Here is a 23917-nt window from a genome sequence, read left to right as displayed (position 1 = left end):
CTTGATTTATTGGCTAGAGACCCATACTGTATAGGATAGTGAACAGCCTTGTTCAATGTTCTACTCCCTCATTCACTGAGGCTTTTCCAGGCCATTTATGCAATAAGCTGCAGGCTATGAGGAAATAATGCTCTGGAGCAACAAAAATCATGTCTGGCTAAAAGATTTAAAGGTAAAGATTTACATATTTCGATCTTTGGGCAATGGAAATAACACAGTCAATAATTTAGAAATTAGCAACATATATACCTGATGTCAGTCTGTACTTACTGATTAGGAGTTCCAGGTGGAGATCGCGATGGAAGGCTTTGTGTTTCTAACCTGTCATCAGATATTGAGTTTCTGCTTACTACTTCCCAATCCATCAATTTCCGTGCCAAGGGCTTACTTGGGGATCTGCAGAAATAATTTAGTATGTAAACATTTTTATACCTCCAACTATAAACCAAATCTTAGAATTTGTCATATTCTAGATGAACAAAAATAGTTTACTTAAATGAAATTAATGCATTTGGCGGCTATATACCTCATAATTTCCTAAGATATTAAATCTGCTTTGTATGAAGAAGGAAGCAAAGACACGCTAAGAGTAGAAGAGAGAATTGGAAAGAAAGAGGAAGAAAGGAAAGAGGAGAGAGAGGAGAAAAGAGGAGAAAAAGAGAAGAAACAAGAAAAGGAAGAAAGGAAAAAAGCAAAGGAACAGTTGGCTACCAAGTTATCTCATATATGAATACTATAAATATTGCCTATTCCAGAGTTTCTGAAATTCTAAGTCATCTTGTGATATATTAAACAACTGCTAGCATATTATCTCCTGAATATCCTTAAATCTTAAACCCAAACCCTGATCCTCTGCCTCAACAGAGGACATGGCAAAAAGGATAATTATGTATTTTTTCCATTTTATTCATAATAGGACAGTGGATTTTTTTTTCTTTGTTTTGTTTTTCCAAAAAACATCATTTAGAAGGTTAACTATTCTGTCTCATGGGAGGGAGTAGAAGACTATGTTTATTACCTATCTATATATTGTCAGCTATCATAGTAATAAAGATGAGACCTAAGTAATCTTTTCAGAAAAGATACTGAAGTTTGCAGAGATCAGAAATCTTTAGAATTTAGGTAAGTTAACAACTAAAGTCTTTTTTATGTTCAAATTCAGATAATGGCCAAAATTCATGGAAATATATATGACATCTACTTAAATACCTAGTTTTTTTGACATGCACAGTTAATACGAAGGTTAATATACGGAAGTAAGCTACTTACATAAAAACACATAATAAACGATCTTGCAAGCTGATAGTTTTATATTGCAATAAATTCACTGAAGCACATAGATACAGAATAGACTAAAAAGCACAGTACATGTACCAAGAATATTTAATAAAATTTACAGACACAGTAGGAAGTATTAAAATGATGAGTGGAGGATCCTCGTTTTAACCTTCTATAAGTCAAATCAGTTAAGTATCTATGTCTAAATATTGAAATTTACCAGTATAATGTATGAACCTAGGTCCTCCCCTACATCCTGCATTTTATAATTTATGAGTATCTAAATTTTCAGTGCAATGTTTTAGTATATTAATTTTATGAAACCACAAGTAACTTAAATTACTTACGAATCCAAACCACACAAGTGCCTCATTTCGTATATTCATAGCCCAAACCTTTTTTAGTTTGGCTTAATGACATTTCCTTAATTTAAGAACTTAGAACATTTCGTAAGAGAGATGTAATGTTATTGATTTAAAAATAGGCACTGACTCAGATTTAGTTTTTCATAAATGAATTCAAATTATAGGCTTTTCTTATTTGAAGACAACACAGGACACCATTTAGTCCAATCTCCTAATAGTGCCATGCAAACTAATATTCCTATTAGTCAGAATAAGATGGAAAAGAAAAAAAGCGATGGTATTTCATACATTTGATTTTTAAAATGAAGTAAAGATTATTAAAAGAAACCCTAGAATTATTGCTCTTGTATTAATGTTAACTCTCAAGAGTTAATAAGCTATTCTTTCTCATATATTAGACTACTAAATGTCAGCTGTAAGACTGCATAACTACAGTTAGATTGACTACTTTCATTTTTGAAGAGAGGGAAAAAGTCATTTGAAGACGAAAAAATCCAATTATACTCACCTAGTAGTATAAAGCGTCAGAACACTTAACTGTTGTTAATAAACTAAACATGGTTGGAAATGCTCTGCGCTTAAAACTAAATTTCAAGAATTTTATTAACAGCTTTAACCTCAGAGACCCACCCACTCAAGCTTGCTGTCTATGTTTCCTGTTGAGTGTGGAAATTTCAGAGAAAAAAATACCACACTTCATCAGTGTGTTTGCAATGTGGTAAATATATTTTCTGACCATGGCACTTTATTTTTCTGTTACACGTGAACATTCTTTTGCTTTCTTCTTAGATATTATATGACAATTAAAACAGTGTGAAAGCAATGAAAAGAGTTGAGCGACTGGGAAAAAATATTAACATATTCATCACTGCTGAAAAAAGTGACCTTACATGAAAAGTTGAAGAAGAAATCTGTTCTATTTATACACCACCAACTAAAATTCTAAGAAGTGGATAAGAACTCCAGAATTCTCTAATACTTTAACAGAATAACTTAATAACTGCTAAAACCATCAGAGTTTTTTGGTAGATATGCATCAGGTCATCACAGTGAGGCTGTGATATATTATAAAAACAAGCCTTAGACTTTTGGAGATGGAAGGGTCATAAACACTAAACAAAACTTTGTCCCTGCTAAGGACTTATTTTAAGGAGGATTCATAGAATTCCACATAACAAATGATATGGGACAGATATTTAGGACTGCTTATATTGGAATTTTAGCTCTACTTTTCCTTAAATAACGCATATTTGTTTCATAAAATAACCTATTACAATTTCCCATTTTAATAATGCACATACAAAATGAAGAACTAGGATGCAGGTATAATCGTGCATATTTCTCAAAGTCACACATGATCAAGATATTCAAACATTAACACTTATAAAGAAAGTACTTTGCATGTGATAATAATATTAATATGTAAGTACATGTATAATTTGATATTCATATCAGGATATCATACTACAGTAGAACTAGTTATCAAACTGTGTTCACTATTTCTATAAATATCAAGCAAGAAAAATTCAAGCTTCTTGTAAGCAAAAGAAGAAAAAAGCTAAGAATTTTGTTATGTGCATTAAAAAAATTTTTTTTTAATGTTTCATTTACTTTTGAGAGAGAGAGAGGCAGAGTACGAGTAGGCGAGGAGCAAAGAGAGAGGGAAACAGAATCCGAAGCAGGCTCCAGGTTCTGAGCTGTCAGCACAGAGCCTGATGCGGGGCTTGAACCCACAAGCTGTGAGATCACGACCTGAGCTGAAGTCAGGCGCTCAACCGACCGAGCCACCCAGGAGTCCCTTGTTAGGTGCATTTTTAAGAGAAAAAAATCAGAAAAATATTTGCTTTGATTTTAACAAGTCTGAGGGAGTGGTGCAATAAGTCGTAGTACTAAGCGAAAGGATACATTTTAAATGAAAACAACAAAGTTAATAGGAAGTAAATTATTTTATTCCTGAGAAATTTCAAGGAAAATAATTTCAAAAGGACTTTCTGTACATTTTACCTTCATACTGGTGCTTAGAACTTTCTAACTGGAAACAAAGGTATCTAAGACTGTAAGAGCGAGGATTCTGAATAATTTCAGTAGCCATGTCTATTACAGTAGGCATCTTTGTTCTTATTTTGTTCTTTTCGCCCTTCCCAAATAACCAAGTAACCAAATAACCATTAATATGACACTAAGATTTATATTTAATAGAAAAATGACAATATTTCCCTCATAAACCTAAAAAACAAGATATAACAATAAATCAAATTCAAAATATTGAACAAATGTTGAGATAAACTACATCATTCAAATTCAAGTAAATGTATGACAGCAAAATGCTATATAACCCTGACCAGCTAAATCCTTCAAGGCATTTTCAGACAGTTTTCCTGTTGAGTAGATCATTCACACACAAAAGAGGATGGGGGTAAGCCAGGAATGGAAGGGGGGGGGGGTGGATAAAAAAGCAAGTTAATTTTATTATTCAAACACATAAAAATCGTGTTTTAATAATTTTTTGTTTCAAATGTCCTTACTCCAAGGAACTTACAATATTATTTTTTACTCATTTGTTTAAGCACTCAGGGCACAGTACTGGCAAAGAGTAAGCTATTTATATTATATTATATATATATATATATATGTATATATATATGTATATATATATGTAGTAATATTTGATTCAGCCTTGTCAGATATATACAGATACATATCTGTGAGTATACACATGGCAAAACCTTAAATAGTAAGTACCAAAAATTATTTAACGTAATTGTATTGCGTCATAATTTTTTTTATGTTATTTGGCATGTTGGAATTTTAATTTATTTATTTTTCTTTTCTTTATTTTAGACAGGGGAAACCTCGAACACGGTTGAGTTTCCCACGTTTGGGGGAACCACAGGAATCAGAATGGCCTGAGCACAATGGACAAGCCTCTCCCGGAGAGAACCATCTCTGCGATCATGGTTATCTCCCCTGCCAGGTAAAATTACTGGCATTTGGAATTTTAACAAATAATGAAGTATCACTTTTATGAGCAGAAAAAAAACAATAAAACAATTTTTACTTTTGGAGAAAAGAGAAAAACCAAAAACTCCTTTTACTCTAGAAACACAAAACAGGAAGGTCTTTTTGATAAAGGCTAAGGGTAAAATTAAAATAAAAGCCAAAGCAAAAATTTCTCATTAAAATTTATTAAAACTCTTATGCCTCCTATGACAGGAGATACCAAACACATGAACTCTTTAAGGACTTATCCTCTGTAAGCCATTTCCACTGAAAAAACATGCCTCATTTAAAAGCCATCTACCATACTGCACACATTATTAAAAGAGCTGGGTCTAGTGCAGTGAAAAAAACAGATAAAACTCCCACCCTCATATAGCCTGCATTCTAGTGGGGGAGACAGACAATAAAGGTCGTCTCTCACATCTCTGAGACAGAGCAGCCAAGCGTTCACCTATCTCATGCAGAACAGCAAACCTATTCTGTAGAGGGTAAAAGTGTGACTAAGAACAGGGAGGCCTGTGTGAGAATCCCTTAATACTTCAGGTAACTTATTCAAATGTGCTGTGCTCAGTTTTCTCATCTGTAATGGGACTTACCTCACTGAACTATGGGGACTGTGAGATAATACACAAAAATTCCCTGGCCCAGATAAATACAAAATAAACGTTAGCCACTCTTAGGTTAACTGGTTATCCTCTTTCCACTCACATGCCCATACAACGGATTCTCTCACAGCAGCCAGAGTGATCCCCTAACCCCCCATATTTTACTATGGAACACTTTAAATATAAACAAAAGTAGAGGGAATAATTTAATAAACACTGCATTCAGGACCCAGGTTCAACAATTATCATTATGGTCAACCTTGTTTCATTCGTCCCTACATTTACCTGAACCCTCTCACCCCAATGATTCTGAAGCAAATCCTAGAAATCACGGTATTTGTAAATACTTCAGATTACCACTATAAAACAAAACAACTCTGCCAGACTCTTAAAAGTCCAAGTCCCTTTATATCTCTTCAATGCTCTCAGTCCCCACTGGCTTTCCCTTAAATGCAAAGTCCTTACTATTTTGAACATGGGGTCATACAAGTTCTGGCTGCTGCTTACCTCCCTAACATGTTCTCTACTGCTGCTCCCTTACTGGCCTGCCTACCCTTCCTCAAACATGACAAGCAGGCTCCAGCTCCACAGCCTTGCACTGGCTCAATCCGTTACTTGCATTAGATATCTGTTGCACCAATCAGAATTTAAGCTCCAGGGGGCTAAGACATGTGTCCCGTTCTTCATTCTATTCCCAGGACCTGACACACGCTCAGAAGAGTAGGTCCTCAATAAATATTTGCTGCCACCGATTTGGTCACTCCTCCTCCCTCCCACTTATTGGATAATCCTGTTAGACTGCTGCTCCCGGATCTCAAACTAGACTTGTGCCAGGTTAACAACTTTTTCCGTTACAAATTTGTTCTCTTTCCTGTATCCCTTTGTCCATTTCTGTCACTCAAATCTGACGGTCTCTCCAGATACTCCTATCTCTAACACACCTCCATCTAAGTGATTTAACAACTTCTGTTAGTTCTACCTGCAAAATATTCCTCAAATTTGGCCCCTAGTCTCCATTTCATCACCAATGTTTTAGGTCAGGCCTTCATTATTTTCACTGGGATTACTGCAATAACCTAATTGGTCTCTTAGCACCGGGTCCTTACTTCCAATCCATTCTCCATCATTGCTCATAAAACTATTTTCTAAAACATAAACTTCATCATGTTGTTTCAACTTGCTTGAAAACAATAGCTCCTAAAAATATGAAGATAACTAAATGGCACTCCCCCAAAATTAACTTTTCTCAACAAGATGATGTAAAAAAAATGGAAATGGGCTGAATAATACATGAAATTAATCATTATGTTTTTCAAAAATGTTAAAAAAATAAAGGAAATAAACTTTCCCAAATATGTTACATGAATAACGTAGTATTTGATTCAGCCTGGTAAGAACTACAATGCTTGATACAGGGTTAATTTAGCTCACATTAAAATAATGTGGGGGGGGGGGCAATGAATAAACTAGACAAATTATTTCATTACTCCCTCAACATAATTTATTATTTAATTAAATAAAGGATCATGTGATAATTCTGTAATCACATCTGGAAAAAGAGTTTTTAGTAATTTCAATCTTTCTTTTAAAAAAATTCAAACACTGAAATAGAGGCAGCTTACCTTGCAAATACCCTGTCTTTATTTGCTTTTTCTTTGCCATACTGAACTGACTGGACTTCAGTTCTCCCACTGAAATACATAAACATGCACAATAATAAAACCTTAAGGAAAATTATAAGATAAAATAACAACATACAACATGATTATATTACAACTTCATAAGAGACAAATTTGTAGCAGAGAAAAGGGAGCAGAGAAGAAGAAGAAATGAATGGACTGAATTCCAGCTCTACCTGAATGGATGAAGCTTATTTATAGCTCTTCCAATTAATGAACAAAGATGTGTTCCACAGACACTTCATTTTTAGATACTTCTTTTATTTGAGAATGACTGTCACTCTCACCCCACAGGTTGGTCTGTATCTCTACTACTCCTTAATGAAGGAGAACACAGGGAATCTTAAAAAGCTGCTCTTTCCTTGGGCTTTTCTTCCTTGTCTACTGGTAGCGATCACAGATACAAAGACTGGTTATATTCTCAAATCCTTCCTTGTCCAGACACAGGCAACTCCGGACTTTCATAAACAGGGAGGAACTAAGGACTGAAAAATCACTGGGAGTTGGGCACTACAATTTGCCTTGAAGCTGAATTGTCTAGCAGGCACACAGTTTATGCATGGAAATAGAGTCTCCTCTATGGTAAACCAAGGTGTTCAGAACTTACTTGTTACTAAAAACTTGGTTTTCAGAGAATTTGCTACTTGACACATCATATTATTTAAGTGTGAACAGACATAAATGTCTAGTATATCAAATAGAACCATTTACATTTGTAGATATCTAATTCATATAAAAGCAGCCAAACGTAGGTTTCCAAAGCAAAGCAAACAATTTTAAGATCATCTTCCATAAATAAGTATAGATAAATGTGAACAGAATGGTCTATCTGTTGAAGTTCAAAAAATTTTTTTAAATATTTATTTTTGAGAGAGAGACACACACACAGAGTGCAAGCAGGGGAGGAACAGAGAGAGAGGGAGACACAGAATCCGAAGCAGGCTCCAGGCTCTGAGCTGTCAGCACAGAGTCCCACACCAGGCTTGAACTCACAAACCGTGAGATCATGACCTGAGCTGAAGTCAGACACTTAACCCAGTGAGCCACCCAGAGGCCCCTATCTGTTGATGTTTTAAAGGAAAAGTCCAAAACATAACCATGATTTTTAAACTTAGGTACGCTGAAGTTTCTTAAGAAAATATATTTCCTCTAAGAAGGATAAACTATACTTGCAATTGTGAACAAGGTAACGAGGTGAGGTTCATTATTGTTTTCTATTTCCGCATTAGAACAATGATTTTAATCCCTTGGATATTTTGGAACAGAGATAATAAAGATGTGTGTTTGGGTACATTCATGGAGGAAATAATAAATCGTTTAATATTCCAAATTCCATCTCTTAGCCTAAATAATATTTCAATACTGTAAGTATTATAATAGTTCTAGTATTTCTAACCACTGTTTATTATGACAGACAGAAATCTTTATTTAATGCATACTCAGTATAGACAGGACTGTGCCCAGATAAACACCTGTCATGCTGCCATTCCTACCTCAATCATAAGATTATTGATCATTTTGATGATTAAAAAGTGCTTTACAGTCGTGGGATTGAGCCCAGTGTCAGGCTCTGCACTGATACAGCAGAGCCTGCTTGGGATTCTCTCTCTTCCTTACTCTCTGCTCCTCCCCTGCTCGTGCTTTCTCCCTCAAAATAAATAAATAAACATTTTTTTTTAAGTGATTTGGATAGGGGCGCCTGGGTGGCTCAGTCGGTTGAGCATCTGACTTCAGATCAGGTCATGATCTCGCGGTTAGTGGGTTCGAGCCCCACGTCTGGCTCTGTGCTGACAGCTCAGAGCCTGGAGCATGCTTTGGATTCTGGGTCTCCCTCTCTCTCTGCCCCTCCCCAGCTCATGCTCTGTCTCTCTCTCTGTCAAAAATAAATAAAACATTAAAAAAAATTTTTTTAAGTGCTTTGGATATATTTTTTAAAGTTTGAAAGGACTACAAACAAAACTTAACTTTTACAACTATAAACATGTATGGTTTACTTATACACACTAATTTAATTTAATGTTAACTGAGCTGTCATGGGCTTCAATCCTGTTCTTCCATGATCCACTAAGTTTCATAGGAGGCTCCCAGTCAGCAAACTATTTTCTAGATTCCTTTGTAAGCTGGCTTTCTCTTACTCTACTTTCTGATCTCCCATCAGAAAAAAAGTAAATGTAAGTCAAAAGCCAGAGACTGACAAATGCTGGTAGCTGCTGTAACAGAAGTGGGAATAGGACACTAAGAGAAATCACACCTTGTCAATGTTATATACCACCCCTGGTCAAAGCAGCACCTATTGGGCAGATCCAGAACTGACTGTGACAGTGGTTCTAACAGTGGAGTAGCAGGTCTAGGCTTATGGACTCCAGCCTAGATGTAACACAAGCTTCTGATCTTTTTTTTTTTTTTTTTAAATGTTTATTTATCTTTTTGAGAGAGAGAGAGAGAGTGAGTGTTAGCAGGGGAGGGGCAGAGAGAGACGGAGACACAGAATCCAGAATCCAAAGCAGGCTCCAGGCTCCAAGCTGACAGCAGAGAGCCCGATATGGGGCTTGAACCCACGAACCGTGAGATCATGACCTGAGCCGAAGTCAGATGCTTAACTGACTGAGCCACTCAGGTGCCCCACTTCTGATCTTTAAGCATTATCCATTCCTCCTGGTTACTTCACTATAACCCTCTTTCTCACTTTTGCTTTGCCAGCCTAATACCTGTGTAACCAACTCCCTTAATTAAATTGCTTTTATTAGAAAAATCAAAAAGACTTTCTGTTTCCCTGATACATTAATTTACCACCGAAGAGGACTCAAATGAGACACTATTACTCAAAAGGCTGGATTAACAACTTGAATTTCATAATAAAAACATAAAGATAAAACTGAAATATGGGGGGGCCTGGCTGTATCAGTCAAAAAGGCATGTGACTTTTTTTTTTTTTTTAATTTTTTTTTTTTCAACGTTTATTTATTTTTGGGACAGAGAGAGACAGAGCATGAACGGGGGAGGGGCAGAGAGAGAGGGAGACACAGAATCGGAAACAGGCTCCAGGCTCTGAGCCATCAGCCCAGAGCCCGACGCGGGGCTCGAACTCACGGACCGCGAGATCATGACCTGGCTGAAGTCGGACGCTTAACCGACTGCGCCACCCAGGCGCCCCGAAAGGCATGTGACTTTTGATCTCAGGGTCATGAGTTCGAGCCCCACATGGGGTGTAGGGATTACTTAAAGAAATAAAACTTTTAAAAAAATTGAAATATGATGGAGCAGTTAAAGGTTTATATTTTATATTATCCATAATATGGTTCATTAGGAGTTTAGTATTATTACTAGAACAACATGAATATACCATAATCTAAGAATACCAAATTCTGACAGCAGGATAGTTATCTTTAAACAATGAGAAAATGCCGATTGGTAAGAGAATACAGGCTCATTATAGGTAATTTCAGCAATACAGAAAAGCATAACAAAAAGATTTTTAAAAAAGATTTAGCCAGTCTTATCCCTAAGAAATAATCTCCATTATGAGTGGTAAAAATCATTCTAAAACTCTCTATATACGTAGAAAATGCTATAAAAATGGACATAATTCTATTAACTGTGTGATTATGCGATATACACCACTTTTCATGAAAACAGTATTAAACTAATTTCCCTCGAACGGAAAGAAGAAAAAGACTGCCACTCATAAATACATGTATATACATGGTAAGAAAGACAGACCAGGACAAGTTTAAGGAGTTGGTGTTGTTACCATTTAATTTTTGCTAACATGGTTTCTTGTACTTCGACTACTCTCTTGTTTTCTTAGTTCTATTGTTATTTTCACTTTATCAAAGTTTATAGCACTTAAATTCTGTTCTATAGTCATAATTCTGACAGTTGTCAAGGATTAGGTCTATATTTAAAGGACTTAAGCTTCATTCTTAGTTCTTTTACCAAGATTCTTCTTGAGTCATGTTGACTTATCTCTTGTGGGTTAATTTTATTATTAAAACATTTTTAGAGGGCACCTGGCTGGCTTAGTCAGAGGAGGTTGTGACTCTTGATATCAGGGCTGTGAGTTACAGCCCCACATTGGGGGTAGAGATCACCCAAAATTAAAATCTTTTTAAAAAGCATTATTTAAAAAAAAATTTTTTTTAACATTTATTTATTTTTTGAGAGACAGAGAGAGACAGAGCATGAGCAGGGGAGGGGCAGAGAGAGGGGAGGAGTCACAGAATCCAAAGCAGGCTCCAGGCTCTGAGCTGTCAGCACAGAGCCCGATGCAGGGCTTGAACTCACAGAGCGTGAGATCATGACGTGAGCCGAAGTCGGACGCTTAACCGACTGAGCCACCCAGGAGCCCCTAAAAAAGCATTATTCTTTAGATGGACTCACAGATGTTATATTCCCTGAGGTTTTGTATATTTGATAATGTTTATTGACTTTAGATTTGAATGGCAAACTGGTAAGTTTAAGATTTTTCAGTCACTTTTTTTTCCTTGAAGACTTGGTAGACAAAGGGTGACTCCCAGCTACACATAAGCCTGAATAAAGTTTTATTTGGCATTAACAATGTTTAAAAGTTTTTTGTTTTCTATTTCTTTTAGAGAGAGAGAGAGAGAGAGAGAGAAAGCATGTGTAAGTCAGGTGGGGAAGAAAGTCAGAGGGTGAGAGAGAGAGAAAAAGAATCTTAAGCAGGCTCCACACTCAGCACGGAGCCTGATCCCAGGCTCTATCCCACGACCCCCCGGGATCATGACCTGAGCCAAAATCAAGAGTCAAATGCTTAACCGACTGAGCTACCCAGGTGCCCTGTTTAAGAGTTTTTAATCCAAACTGATAAACCTCTAGCAAAGACAGATCAAGGAAAGAGAAGAGAGAAGGTACAAGTTACCAAAATTAAGAATGAAAGAAATGGTATTATTACAGATTCTAGAGATATTAAAAAGAATACTATAAACTTTATGCCAAAAAATTCAACAACTTAGAGAAAACAGATAAATTCCTTGAAAAACATGAACTACCAAAGCTTACTGAGAAGAAAGAGAAAACCTGAACTGCTTTACATCTGTTAAAGAATTTGAGGGGTGCCTGAATAGCTCAGTTGGTTAAGTGTTCGACTTCAGCTCAGGTCACGATCTTGCGGTCCGTGAGTTCGAGCCCCGCGTCGGGCTCTGGGCTGATGGCTCAGAGCCTGGATGGAGCCTGCTTCCGATTCTGTGTCTCCCTCTCTCTCTGCCCCTCCCCCGTTCATGCTCTGTCTCTCTCTGTCTCAAAAAATAAATAAAACGTTAAAAAAAAAAATTAAAAAAAAAAAAAAGAATCTGCTGTACCTTTTTTTGTAGCTAAAAATTTCCTAATTCTGTTTAAGTGTTGCTACTGAATTTGGGGGTTGCTCTGGGGGTGGGGGAGAATATATTTTTAATAGTATATCCTGTACTAAGCTTTATGCTGTTATTTTTTCTGAGATTACAAACTGGCATTTATAAATTCTGAGATTTACAATACAAATCTTTTTTGGACCACATCTAAATATTTTCTGCATGAATATATAACATGAATTAATCTAACACGTAATGATGAAAGATTTTATTTACTGAAGATGGAAAATATTATTTTATGAAGCAGAAACAAAAATGGATAACGCTTGTTTTAGCAGAGATTACGAATGACTTTTTCTATCTGATTCTTACCAGGCTGCACTTAAAAACTAGCTTTCCTGAGTCTTGTAAGAATTCCAGAGGCAAAATTAATCAGAATTTCTCCAAATTTAGAATTATCCCCCAAAGACTGTTTCTTTTAGGAAAAGATAAAATAGTAATAAGACAGTTTTAGGAAAAGAAATTTGGGGTTATTGTTCAATGACTAAATGTAATTTTTGCAGAACAGCTGTTTTGAACTCTTTATAATAAAGGGTTCAACAAACTCATACATAAAAAAGCAAAGTACAGGTATCCCCTGCTTTTTGTGAGCCTGTGTCACGCCACTATGCTTGTACAATAGAAGGAAAACCCAGCACTCAGCATCTGTTCTGCAGCGAGCCACTGAAGAGGCAGCACACCCCGCAAGCAGCGAGACTGCCCCCGACCCCTGCCCCAAGTTCCTTCCCAGGGAGTACACTCAGCATCTCAGCAGTAAGCCACCAACGCTCTGAACTGTGTCTGTGAGCATCTGTGCTTTATCTTGATTTATTTTGTGTATTCAATAGCAAGATGTGTCCTCAGGTAAAAGAAAAGCCTGTGAGAGGTAATTTTGGGGGTCTGAGAATGCTAAAAAAGCTTACCATTATAGATTAATGGTAATGGCTTCTTCATGTATGCCATTTGGCTTATGAAAGGTTTTACAGGGACATTCTACTTTTGGATAGTGAGGGAAACCAATAAATTACATGTTCATGCAGAAGATACCTTTGCTTTTACAAATAAAGGTGTCTTAGAACAAAGAAAAGTTTTCTTGTAAATGTTTAACAAAGACATAATGGAAATTATAGATGTCTAGAATGTAAATAATTAAATATCATTGATTTACCTTTGAGAATAATGATCAAAATTATAGTCAATGGAAGAGGTTTCTCCCATATGGCACAAGAACCTTTAAACTTTTGGCTGATAGAGACAAAGGGGCCACACGCCACAGAGATTCTGACTCGGTAGGGTGTACAAATAATAAACATTCTATGACTCAATAAAATACATGTTTATTTTACAGTGAGGAAAAATCCAATAATAAAGCATTAGTGCATAAGCAATACTTACCAGTACCGGAATTTTGAACCTAATGTAAAATAATGTGCAAAAAAGTTCTTTTGAGGTGGAAGCGGTCTGTCCAAACGGAAGAATGTGTGATGTTCTACACATGCTTTCCACAAATTTTTGCATGCTCTGTAATTCACCATATTAAATCCCAATAACGTTTCTCTAGATTCGTGCTGTAGTAAATGACAAAATGTAGAGAATACCAGGAAAACATCAGGATCTAATGCTCCATTTAGTTTACTTTTTACAGATAAACATTCTAGCCTTACAAACACTAATCCCTGTAGCACAGCCCCTTTTTTGTTTATCCAATAAAAAGGCAGTAAAATAAATGGAAAGGTTTGCAAAATGTGGACCTCACCTCAGTCAGTAATATTACAACTCTTAGGAACTTTTATTTTACAATATAGCTACAAATAAGCTTAAAATTGGATATATATCTGTTTTAAAGCTTACTAGCTATAATTCTACTTCAAAATATAATCCTGGAACATAAATTAAACTATAAGATACATACACCTTTTAAAACCATCTCAAAATTTGTATATCTGTGTAGACTGCAAGTACATAGGAATATTCAGCACTTATAAACACTATTATATAACTCAAATTTTAAAATAAGTAGCAACATAATAGAAGCATTTCCTTAATTTTTCTCTAAAAGTTTGGCACAAATTACTGTTTAAATGGTTTTACTGAAGCAAACTACATCTAGTAAGTCACACATGTTCTAAGTGTATAGCTCTGGTATTCACACAATGAACGCAACCATTTAACTTCCAACCAGAACAAGAAATGGATTATTACTAGCAACTCTGAAGTATCTCCCCTTTCTACCAGATTATCTTTGCAAAGGTAATCACTCTTCTGCCTTTTATCACTACAGATTAGTTATGCCTGTTTTTGAACTAAATTATATACATGGAATCATACATATGTGTCTTAAGGTTTGAATTCTTTTTAGTATTCTGTTTCTATATCCATCCATATGGTTGTGAAACAGTAATTTTCATTCTGTGTCATATTCTATCACATGAATATGTCAGTTTATCCATTTGTTGTCGACAGATACTTTGTTTTTCCAGTTTCAGGATATAAAAATATTGCTATGTATATTCCTGTATGTGGTCTGATGCACATGTGCGTACATTTCTGTTGTTGGATAAGATATGCGTGTTCATCTTTAGTAGATAATGCCCAACAGTTTTCCAAAACAGTCAGATCAATATATACTCCCTCCCACCGGCCGTATATCCTCTAACTCACCAACCACTGGCTTATCAATCTCTTCTCTACACTATTCTGTGGATGTGTAGAAGTATCACATTTTGGTTATAATTTGTACTCCCCTGATGATCACAGAGGTTCAACACCTTCTCACATTACTGGCCACGTGGCTGTCTTCATTTCTGAAGTATCTGTTCAAGTCAGTAGTATATCTTTGGACTGGGTTGGATATATAACCAAGGATGTGGGTACGTGTGTATTATAGATATACACTGTGCTATTTCACTCCCTTCATGCTATCTTTTGATGAATATAGTTCTTAATTTTATTTAAAAAAAAATTTTTTTTTTTCAACGTTTATTTATTTTTGGGACAGAGAGAGACAGAGCATGAACGGGGGAGGGGCAGAGAGAGAGGGAGACACAGAATCGGAAATAGGCTCCAGGCTCTGAGCCATCAGCCCAGAGCCTGACGCGGGGCTCGAACTCCAGGACCGCGAGATCGTGACCTGGCTGAAGTCAGACGCTCAACCGACTGCGCCACCCAGGCGCCCCGAATATAGTTCTTAATTTTAATACAGTCCAAGTTACTGATCTTTTCTTTTAAGGTTTTCTATGCCTTGTTAAAGAAATGTTTGCCTATCAAAAGGTATGAGAGCATTTCCATAACTAAAATATAGTAAGATGCCCACATATAAATATTAAACTACTGGGGTGCCTGGGTGGCTTAGTCGGTTGAGCGGCTGACTTCGGCTCAGGTCATGATCTCGCGGTCTATGAGTTTGAGCCCCACGTCGGGCTCTGTGCTGACAGCTCGGAGCCTGGAGCCTGCTTCGGATTCTGTGTCTCCCTCTCTCTCTGTATTCTAGCATTCACGCTCTATCTCTCTCTCTCTCTCAAAAATAAACATTAAAAAAAAGTAAATATTAAACTATTATTTTAGAAGATAATATGCTTAAAATACCACTTCTTGATCACCAAAAAATTTTTAACTGTGCTTAACAGTGGCTTTGTATGCACTAACAAGTAGTTTACATGCTGTACCATATGCCATGAATATTGATTAGGTCTCACACAGAGCATTACACAGCAATACTGTGCAGAAGCAACATCTAAGAATCATTTATGTTCTACCTTTTTTGACACTTTGCATACGTCAAAAAGTCTATGTGTGATTCTGGCTTTCTACCAACTGTACTTGGACAATCTGTAATAAATGATAACAAAATCCACATTTTGTAAACAATAGACATAAAATGTTGTATTAAGAGATAAGTAGTTTCTATAAAGTGTGGGTATTTAAAAAGATGTTCCTGAGAGAAAACATTAACAAAACGACATTCTACAGACTACGACCATATACAGTCTCAGATCAGTTGTTAGATGACTTTTGTTGATAATATCTGTGGCTAAACACATTCCTAAATGATATACTACCTCACAGAATGGTTTGAGGATTAAATGCTATGAAAATGATTGTGTGATTATCAGACACAGAGTAAGACCTCAATAAATGTTAAATACCACAACTACTATTAGTAGTAACAATAGTACTATTAATGGGAAAAAATTAGAAAGTTGACTTCTACATTGCCTTCTACCAATATAATGATTTAAAGTAAAGTATTTTAGAGAAGTAGAGGCTTCCAGATAAGATTTGAAACATATATAAAAATGTTCATTAGCAGCATTAGTTGTAATAGTCACAACCTGGAAATGCCAAAAGTATCCACTAACATAAGAATAAATAATTTATGGTATATTCAATCAACGGAACACCATGTAGCAACAGAACAAAGTACTGCTATGTGCAACAATATGGATGAATCTCATAATGTTAAGGTTAGAAGGTACACAACAGGAGAACATTATGTATGATTCATTTTTTTAAAGTTCAAAAATAGGCAAACTAATCCATGGTGATCAGTATTTACCTTTTAGAAAGGTTAATGACAGCAAATGAGCATCAGATCCATCAGCAATAAAACCAAGGTGACAGTAACATTCTACATATTAACATGATATATTACTACATACTTACCAAACACTATATTTAATATTTATACACTTTTCTGTGTGTTTCAATAAAACTCTATAGGAAAAAACTTTCATATTTTGTGAGGATAAAAGGGAAATCATAGTTGCTGATAAAATACAGTTGATTCAAATATTTTTAAGATTTCAAATACATTTTACACATACATACAACTCCCTTGAAATCTGCATTAATTTGTTACAATTTGTAAGAAATAATTTAAGTCAAAGGATAAAATTAGTTTAATTTGGTTAAATAGAGAATATCATTTGCAAGATGAAATTCTTTCCCATGACAACTCAATGTGTTGTATTTAATATACAAAAGGACACCACCATTCACACAAAGGGAGGAAATGTACTATACATTCATGAACTAGAAACAAAACTAAACACTCAGTTTCCCTAAAATGAAATGAGCATATATACGAAAGAAAGTGTTGTAGATCAGTTAAAAAAAAAAAAGAAGAAGAAGAAGAACATATAAAATGCTCAGTTACCACCTTCATGACTAGACCCTGGCAACTGAAAATGAACATCACAATTGAGATCAGTTTCAAAGTTCAAAAGAGAGTAGAATGGTTATTTAGAAGAACTTTTTAAATCAGAACTACAGTAACACTGGGGAAATAAACACTGTCATAAAATGTGAATTAACTAAATCGGTGGGCAGTTATCAACCTCACACTGAGAGTCTGGCCACGAATGACTTCATTTCTGAAGCCTTCACTTATATAAATACTATTTGTTTATATAAATGTTATTTATATTTATACAAATAGTTTTATAAATATATTCATTTATATTAATAATGATTAAGATCATCACTCACCAATTCTTTTCTAAGTTGAATAAAAAACTGTTTGCACTTAAAAGAAATTTTTACAATCTTCAACCTGGATAAAAAGAATGAATTGGAGTGTTTATAATACTGAATGAAGATAAAAACAGTAACTTAAGAAAATAATTCAAAAAATAATCTTTTAGCTGTATATATAGTAACCTCTGAACATTTAATCATATATACACACATTACATAAATAATCTAAAGATTCTGGTGCTTCATGAAAAATAATTAGAATATATATACTCAATTGAATAAAGTTTTATCAGAACATTTGCTGTGAACTATACATTTTCTAATTTTCAGCTCTAGAGAAATACATAAAAACACATATCACAAATTAAAATTTCAAGATATACCAACAACATAGTTATTTACTTTTTAAAACTACAAGTAGTTTTCTGGTTCTGTAAGGGACTCAGAAATCACCACTCCAATGTATTAAGTACAAAGCTCAACAGACTGAAAAACCAACAACTCTTCTTGGCTCCATAAGAGACAGGAGGGCACAGGGCAAACTGCTACCCTCAAGGCCTGAGACCAACAAGTGCATGCAGAGAGCTGCAGCTTACCAGAGCAGAGACTCACGAGCAGAAACTGCCAGACGAACCAGTGCCAAGGCAGTAAAACCTGAACCGTAATTTAAGAATTGTTGGAGGCTCCGTGTAGCCAACTTCCAGAGTTAAAAACTCCAGAGGCACCCAGTCATACAGGGGGCTCCTGCAATATTGTTAAGATTTACCTCTAGCAGTTCCATCAGGTTCGCATGGTAAATGTCAGAGAAAAATACCCTTGGGTTTCCAGCAAGAGAAGGGGAAAGGAACCATCTTGAAATACACCAGAGCACTCTGTTCGTAATAAGGTCCTTCAGGAGTAACTAGTTAGACAAATCCTAACCTGCTGGGGTACTACTACCAAAGCTTAACTAGCCTGGGGAAGCCAAACCAACTCCAGCTCACTCTAACCATTCTATCCCACCTAGCAGGGAGAAAAAAAACGAGAAACACTTGTGAGGCTCACAGTCTAGAGGCACAGGCTCACTAAAACACTGAGGGCTATTCATAGGATACAGTACACTTGCCTTTCCCCAACACCTGACAACATTACTAAGAGCTTATTTACAGCAGTTCCTTTAACTAAAATACCATATGTGGTTATCAAGAAAAAGTTACAAGGCATACCAAAAGGCAAAAACACGATGTGAAGAAACAGAACAGAACTGGACATGGAAGAGACGCTGGAATGATCAGACTGGGAATTTAAAACATCTACAATTAATATGCTAAGGACTCTAAAGAATAAAGTAAAAAACATATAAGAACAAATGGGCAATGTAAGTACAGAGATGGAAATCATAAGAAAGAACTTCAAGAAAATGCTATGGGTAAAAAACACTATAACAGAAACAATACATTTCATGACATTAGTACACTTGACAAAGCTGAGGAAATAATCTCTAAGATAGAGGATATATCAGTAAAATCCCCCAAACCCAAAAAGCAAAGAGAAAAGGATGTAAAAAGAACAGACTATCTAAGAACTGTGGGACAACTACAAAAGATGCAATATACAGTAACATATGGCGATGAACATACCAGAAGGAGAACAAAGTAACAGAAGAAATGTCTGAAACCAAAATAACTAAGGAATTTCCCTAAATTAACACCGAACATCAAAGCACAGATCAAGATAGCTCAAGAGAACACAAACAGGATATATGCCTAAAAAACACACCTAGGCATATCACTTTTAAGTTACAGAAAATCAAAGATAAAGAAAAAATCTTGACAGAAGCCAAAGGAAAAAACACCTTACCTATAGACGAACAAAGGTAAGAAGAATTACATCCAACTTCTCCAAAACCATAAAGAAGAGCGCATTGAGAGAAAAAAACCACCAACCCCTTATTTTGTATTCTTGAAATTACCCTTTAACAAATGAATGAGAAATAAAGACACTCTCAAATAAAAGTAGGGGGACTTTATTGCCACGGACCTGCCTTGCAAGAAACGTTAAAAGAAAAAATTAATATAGGCCCAAAACTTGGATCTATATAAAGAAAGGTAAAACAGTGAAGAAGGAGTAAGTGACATTACAATAAAAACTTGATTTTTCATATTCTTAACTGATCTAACATATAACATTTTCTTCAAAATAAGAAAAGCAACAATGTATTCAATTAGGTATGCTTATGTACCTATCATATATGTATAATTATATATATATAAAGTTATATACTTCTGTAGGCTTATAAATAAGTGAAAGGATTGACAGCAATGATACAAGGGACAGGAGGAAGAAATTAGTATTATTTCATTATAAGGTACTCACACTACCTGTGACGTGGCATATTATCATTTGAAAGTAGACTTGGACTAATGTAAATAGAACTGCAAACTCTAGAGCAACCACTTAAAACAAGTAAAAAAAGAAGTAAAACTGATAAGCTAAGGAGAGAAAATGAGATCACATAAAATGCTCAATTAAAATAACAAATGGCAGAAAAAGAGGGAAACACAAAAATGGAAACAAAGAACAAGGGCAACAAACAAAAAAAGTAATGAATATGGCAGATACGAATACAAACATCAAAAATCCTTTAAAAATGGCAAAAGGCTAAATGCAACAATTAAAAGATACATTGTCAGAGTGGATCAAAAAAGAAGATACAACAGTATGTTGTTTAAATGTAAAGACATATATAGGTTAAATGTAAACAGATGGATAAAAATATACCATGCTGGGGCACCTGGGTGGCTCAGTCGGTAAGCGTCCGACTTCAGCTCAGGTCATGGTCTCATGGTTCATGGGTTTGAGCCCCGCATCGGGCTCTGTGCTGACAGCTCAGAGCCTGAAGCCTGCTTCAGATTGTGTCGCCCTCTCTCTCTGCTCCTCCCCCACTCACACTCTGTCTCTCTCTCAAAAATAAATAAACATTAAAAAAAATTGAATACATATATATGTGTGTGTGGACACACACACACACACACCATGCTAAGACTAATCAAGAGAAGCAGGAGTAGTAGGGTTGTAATGGCCATCATGGGGACTATAGTTAATAACACTGTATTGTATATTTAAAAGTTGCTAAGACAGATCTTAAAAGTTCTCATCACAAGAAAAAAGAATTGTAATTACGTGTAGTGACAAACATTGATGAGATTTACAGTAGTGACCATTTTGCAATATATACAAATACTGAATCATTTTTGTACACCTGAAACTAACATAATGTTATATGTCAATTATATCTTAAATTTTTTTTATTGTTTATTTATTTTTGAGAGAGAGAGATGGACAGAGCTCGAGCAGGGGAGGGTCAGAGAGAAAGGGAGGAACAGAATCCAAAGAAGGCTCCAGACTGCGAGCTGTCAGCACAGAGCCCTACGTGAGGTTTGAACCATGAACCATTGAGATCATAACCTAAGCTGAAGTCGGACACTTAACAGACTGAGCCACCCAGGCACCATCAACTGCATCTTAAAAAAGAAAGAATCAAAAATAAAAAAAAATTAAAAAAGAGTAGTTCTAATAATTTCAAAAAGAACAGACATTAAAGCAAATAAAGTTATCAGGGATAAAGGGCATTCCATAATGATAAAGGGGTAAATTCTCCAAGAAGACATTATGAAATCTTAATGGGTATGCACCTTAAAACAGAGCATTAAACTACAAGAGGCAAAGATTGATAGAATTACAAAGAAATACACATGAATAACTAACATAGTTGGAGACTTCAACACTCCTCTATCTGAAATGGAAAAATTCAGCACACAGAAGATCATTAAAGACATAAGTGAACTCAACAATATCATCAATTTAATGGATATAATTGACCTTTACAGATTACTTCTTATAACATTAAAAAATATTCTTTTCAAGCTCATTTGGAACATTCACTAAAATAGACCATATTCTCAGCCATAAAACACACCTTCACAAATTTCAAAGGATAGAAATCATATAATATCTACTCTCAAAGCACAATGAATTAATCTAGAAATCAGTAATTACTGATATCTACTGGAACATCCAGTAGAAAAAAGAACTACTGGAAAATCCTAAAATGCCTGGAGAGTAAATAACACACCTATAAATACAACATGAATCAAACAAGAAATCAAGAGAAATGAAAAATTATTTAACCTAAATGAAAATGAAAACACAACCCATCCAAATACATGACACACAGCAGAAGCAGTACTTAGAAGGAACTTTATGACACTGAACGCATATATGAGAAGAAAGACCAAAAATCAATAATCTAGGTTTCTACTTTACAAAAAGAAGAGCAATTTAAATCTAAAGTAAGAAAAACAGTAGAGCAGAAATCAGTGAAAAAGAAAACAGCAGACCAACAGAGAATATCAATGAAACCAAAAGCTAGTTCTTTGAAAATTTAATAAAATCAATAAGCCTCTACTTATTGAGCCAGACTAAGAGAAAAAGAGAAAGTACACAAATTACTAATATTCAGAAATAAGAGTAGACATCACTACAATTAAAAGCATAGTAAACAGTGACTGAAAATCAAGTTTGATTTATATTAATATGAAATAAAGGTTTTTGAGTTACAGCAACTTAAAAAAAAACATAGTAAAAGAACACTATGAAGAAGTCTATGCCCGTAAGTTTGATAATCTCAATAAAATGAGCCAATTCTTTGAAAGACACGATCCGTCAAAACTCACAAAAGAAGAAATACACAATCTGAATAGGCCTATATTTGTTAAAGAAATTTAATTAACAAACTTATTAAAAAAAGAGGACCTGAATAGACATTTTTCCAAAGTAAACCTACTGAAATGGCCTACAGACACATGAAAAGATGCTCAACATCACTAATCCTCAGGGAAATGCAAATCAAAACCACAATATCCCTTTCCACCTGTTAGAATGGCCAAAACCAAAAAGACAAGAAATAAATATTGGTGAGAATGTGGAGAAAAGGGAGCCCTTGTGCACTGCTGGTGGGAATGCAAGCTGGTGCAGCCACTGTGGAAAACAGTAGGGAAGTTCCTGAAAAATTTAAAAATAGAAATACCATATGACCCAATAATTCCACGACTGGGTATGTACCCAAATAGAAAGGAAATACTAATTCAAAAAGATATATGCAACCCTGACCCCGGATTGCTATTGTATTTGTTGCATTATTTTCATGAAATCCACCCATATCCCCCAACTCCCAGTGCTAAGCTTCTGCTGCTACTCTTCAGGAAGGCACATAGTCTCCTGGTATGCGTACAGTAATCCTCAGAGGACAGTGGTACCAGTCATCCCATTCTTTCAATAAGCACACCCAGCTGTAAAACTCCCCTAATTACCAACACATTGCTCTAATGCCCAGAGGCATGAATCCTTCAGAAGCTAAACCAATCAAATTATGGTTTCTTCAAAGGAACATTCTGTGAGGTAAGTGTGTGAGGCTATTTCCTCTAGTTTCCTTGTTTTGGTCTCCCCTGTTGGCTTTCAGTTTCCCTAGAGACTCCTTCTTAAATAGTCTGAGTCTGGCAGTTATTTAAATTGTAATCCCCTGTTATTATACAGGAGCCCTTTGATGTGGTAGTAAAGGGAGGGTTGGGGAGGAATTGTTCTTAAACCCATGATTAGGTCTCCGTGGTTTGGTGGTCTGTGCTACTTGGCCCTGACCTCCAGTGCTTTTCAGCTCACCCTCTCCTTAAGTGAGACAAGAGTATAGTGGGGGCTAAAAAAAGGTATTTCCTTCCCCCACTTTGGTTATGCTTTGGTAAAGTCCATGTTGGTTAAGTACTGCTAAGATAGATTTCCTTGAGGGCAGACCTTTGTTAAGGAGAAAAGAAAGCTCTGAGCATGTTTCAAAATGGTTACTTCTCTGCTCACCCCACCATGCCCTCCAAACAGGAGTGGATTTTTCTCCACTCTTCAGCCTGGGAACCTGGTGGAATGCCTAGTGATAGGAAAACTCATGACAGTGTGGGCATCTTTGTAAGGCTGGGGTTCAGTTTTCATCTCTCAAGCCAGCTTTTGCTCAGTCTCCAACAATTAGTCAAATAGCTTTAAATTAGTCCTCCCAGTGGTAGTATGTACTGCCATGAGTACGAGGATCAGAAGAAATACTTATGTTCCATGATGATTCAGATATAGTAGCTTTAACAACTTTAAAT

General features: G+C 35.6%; 1 protein-coding gene and 1 pseudogene across 4 annotated transcripts in view; both read right to left on the bottom strand.

Moving 5' to 3' along the window:
- Positions 1-23917, bottom strand: part of PTPN4 (protein tyrosine phosphatase non-receptor type 4) — a 227378-nt gene that overhangs the window by 62061 nt on the left and 141400 nt on the right. For all 4 annotated transcript variants that reach the window (XM_047870281.1, XM_047870282.1, XM_047870283.1 and 1 more), the window contains exons 11-14: positions 17760-17823; positions 13668-13840; positions 6871-6939; positions 271-396 (exon numbers count right to left, since the gene is read on the bottom strand). In XM_047870281.1, the coding sequence (XP_047726237.1) occupies positions 271-396; positions 6871-6939; positions 13668-13840; positions 17760-17823 (432 nt within the window). The remainder of the gene's footprint in view (positions 1-270; positions 397-6870; positions 6940-13667; positions 13841-17759; positions 17824-23917) is intronic.
- On the bottom strand, positions 4499-4625 carry LOC125174319 (uncharacterized; annotated as a pseudogene).

Source organism: Prionailurus viverrinus, chromosome C1 (assembly GCF_022837055.1).
Source record: "Prionailurus viverrinus isolate Anna chromosome C1, UM_Priviv_1.0, whole genome shotgun sequence".
Lineage (NCBI taxonomy): Eukaryota > Metazoa > Chordata > Mammalia > Carnivora > Felidae > Prionailurus > Prionailurus viverrinus.
This window is presented reverse-complemented; position numbering and strand designations above follow the sequence as displayed.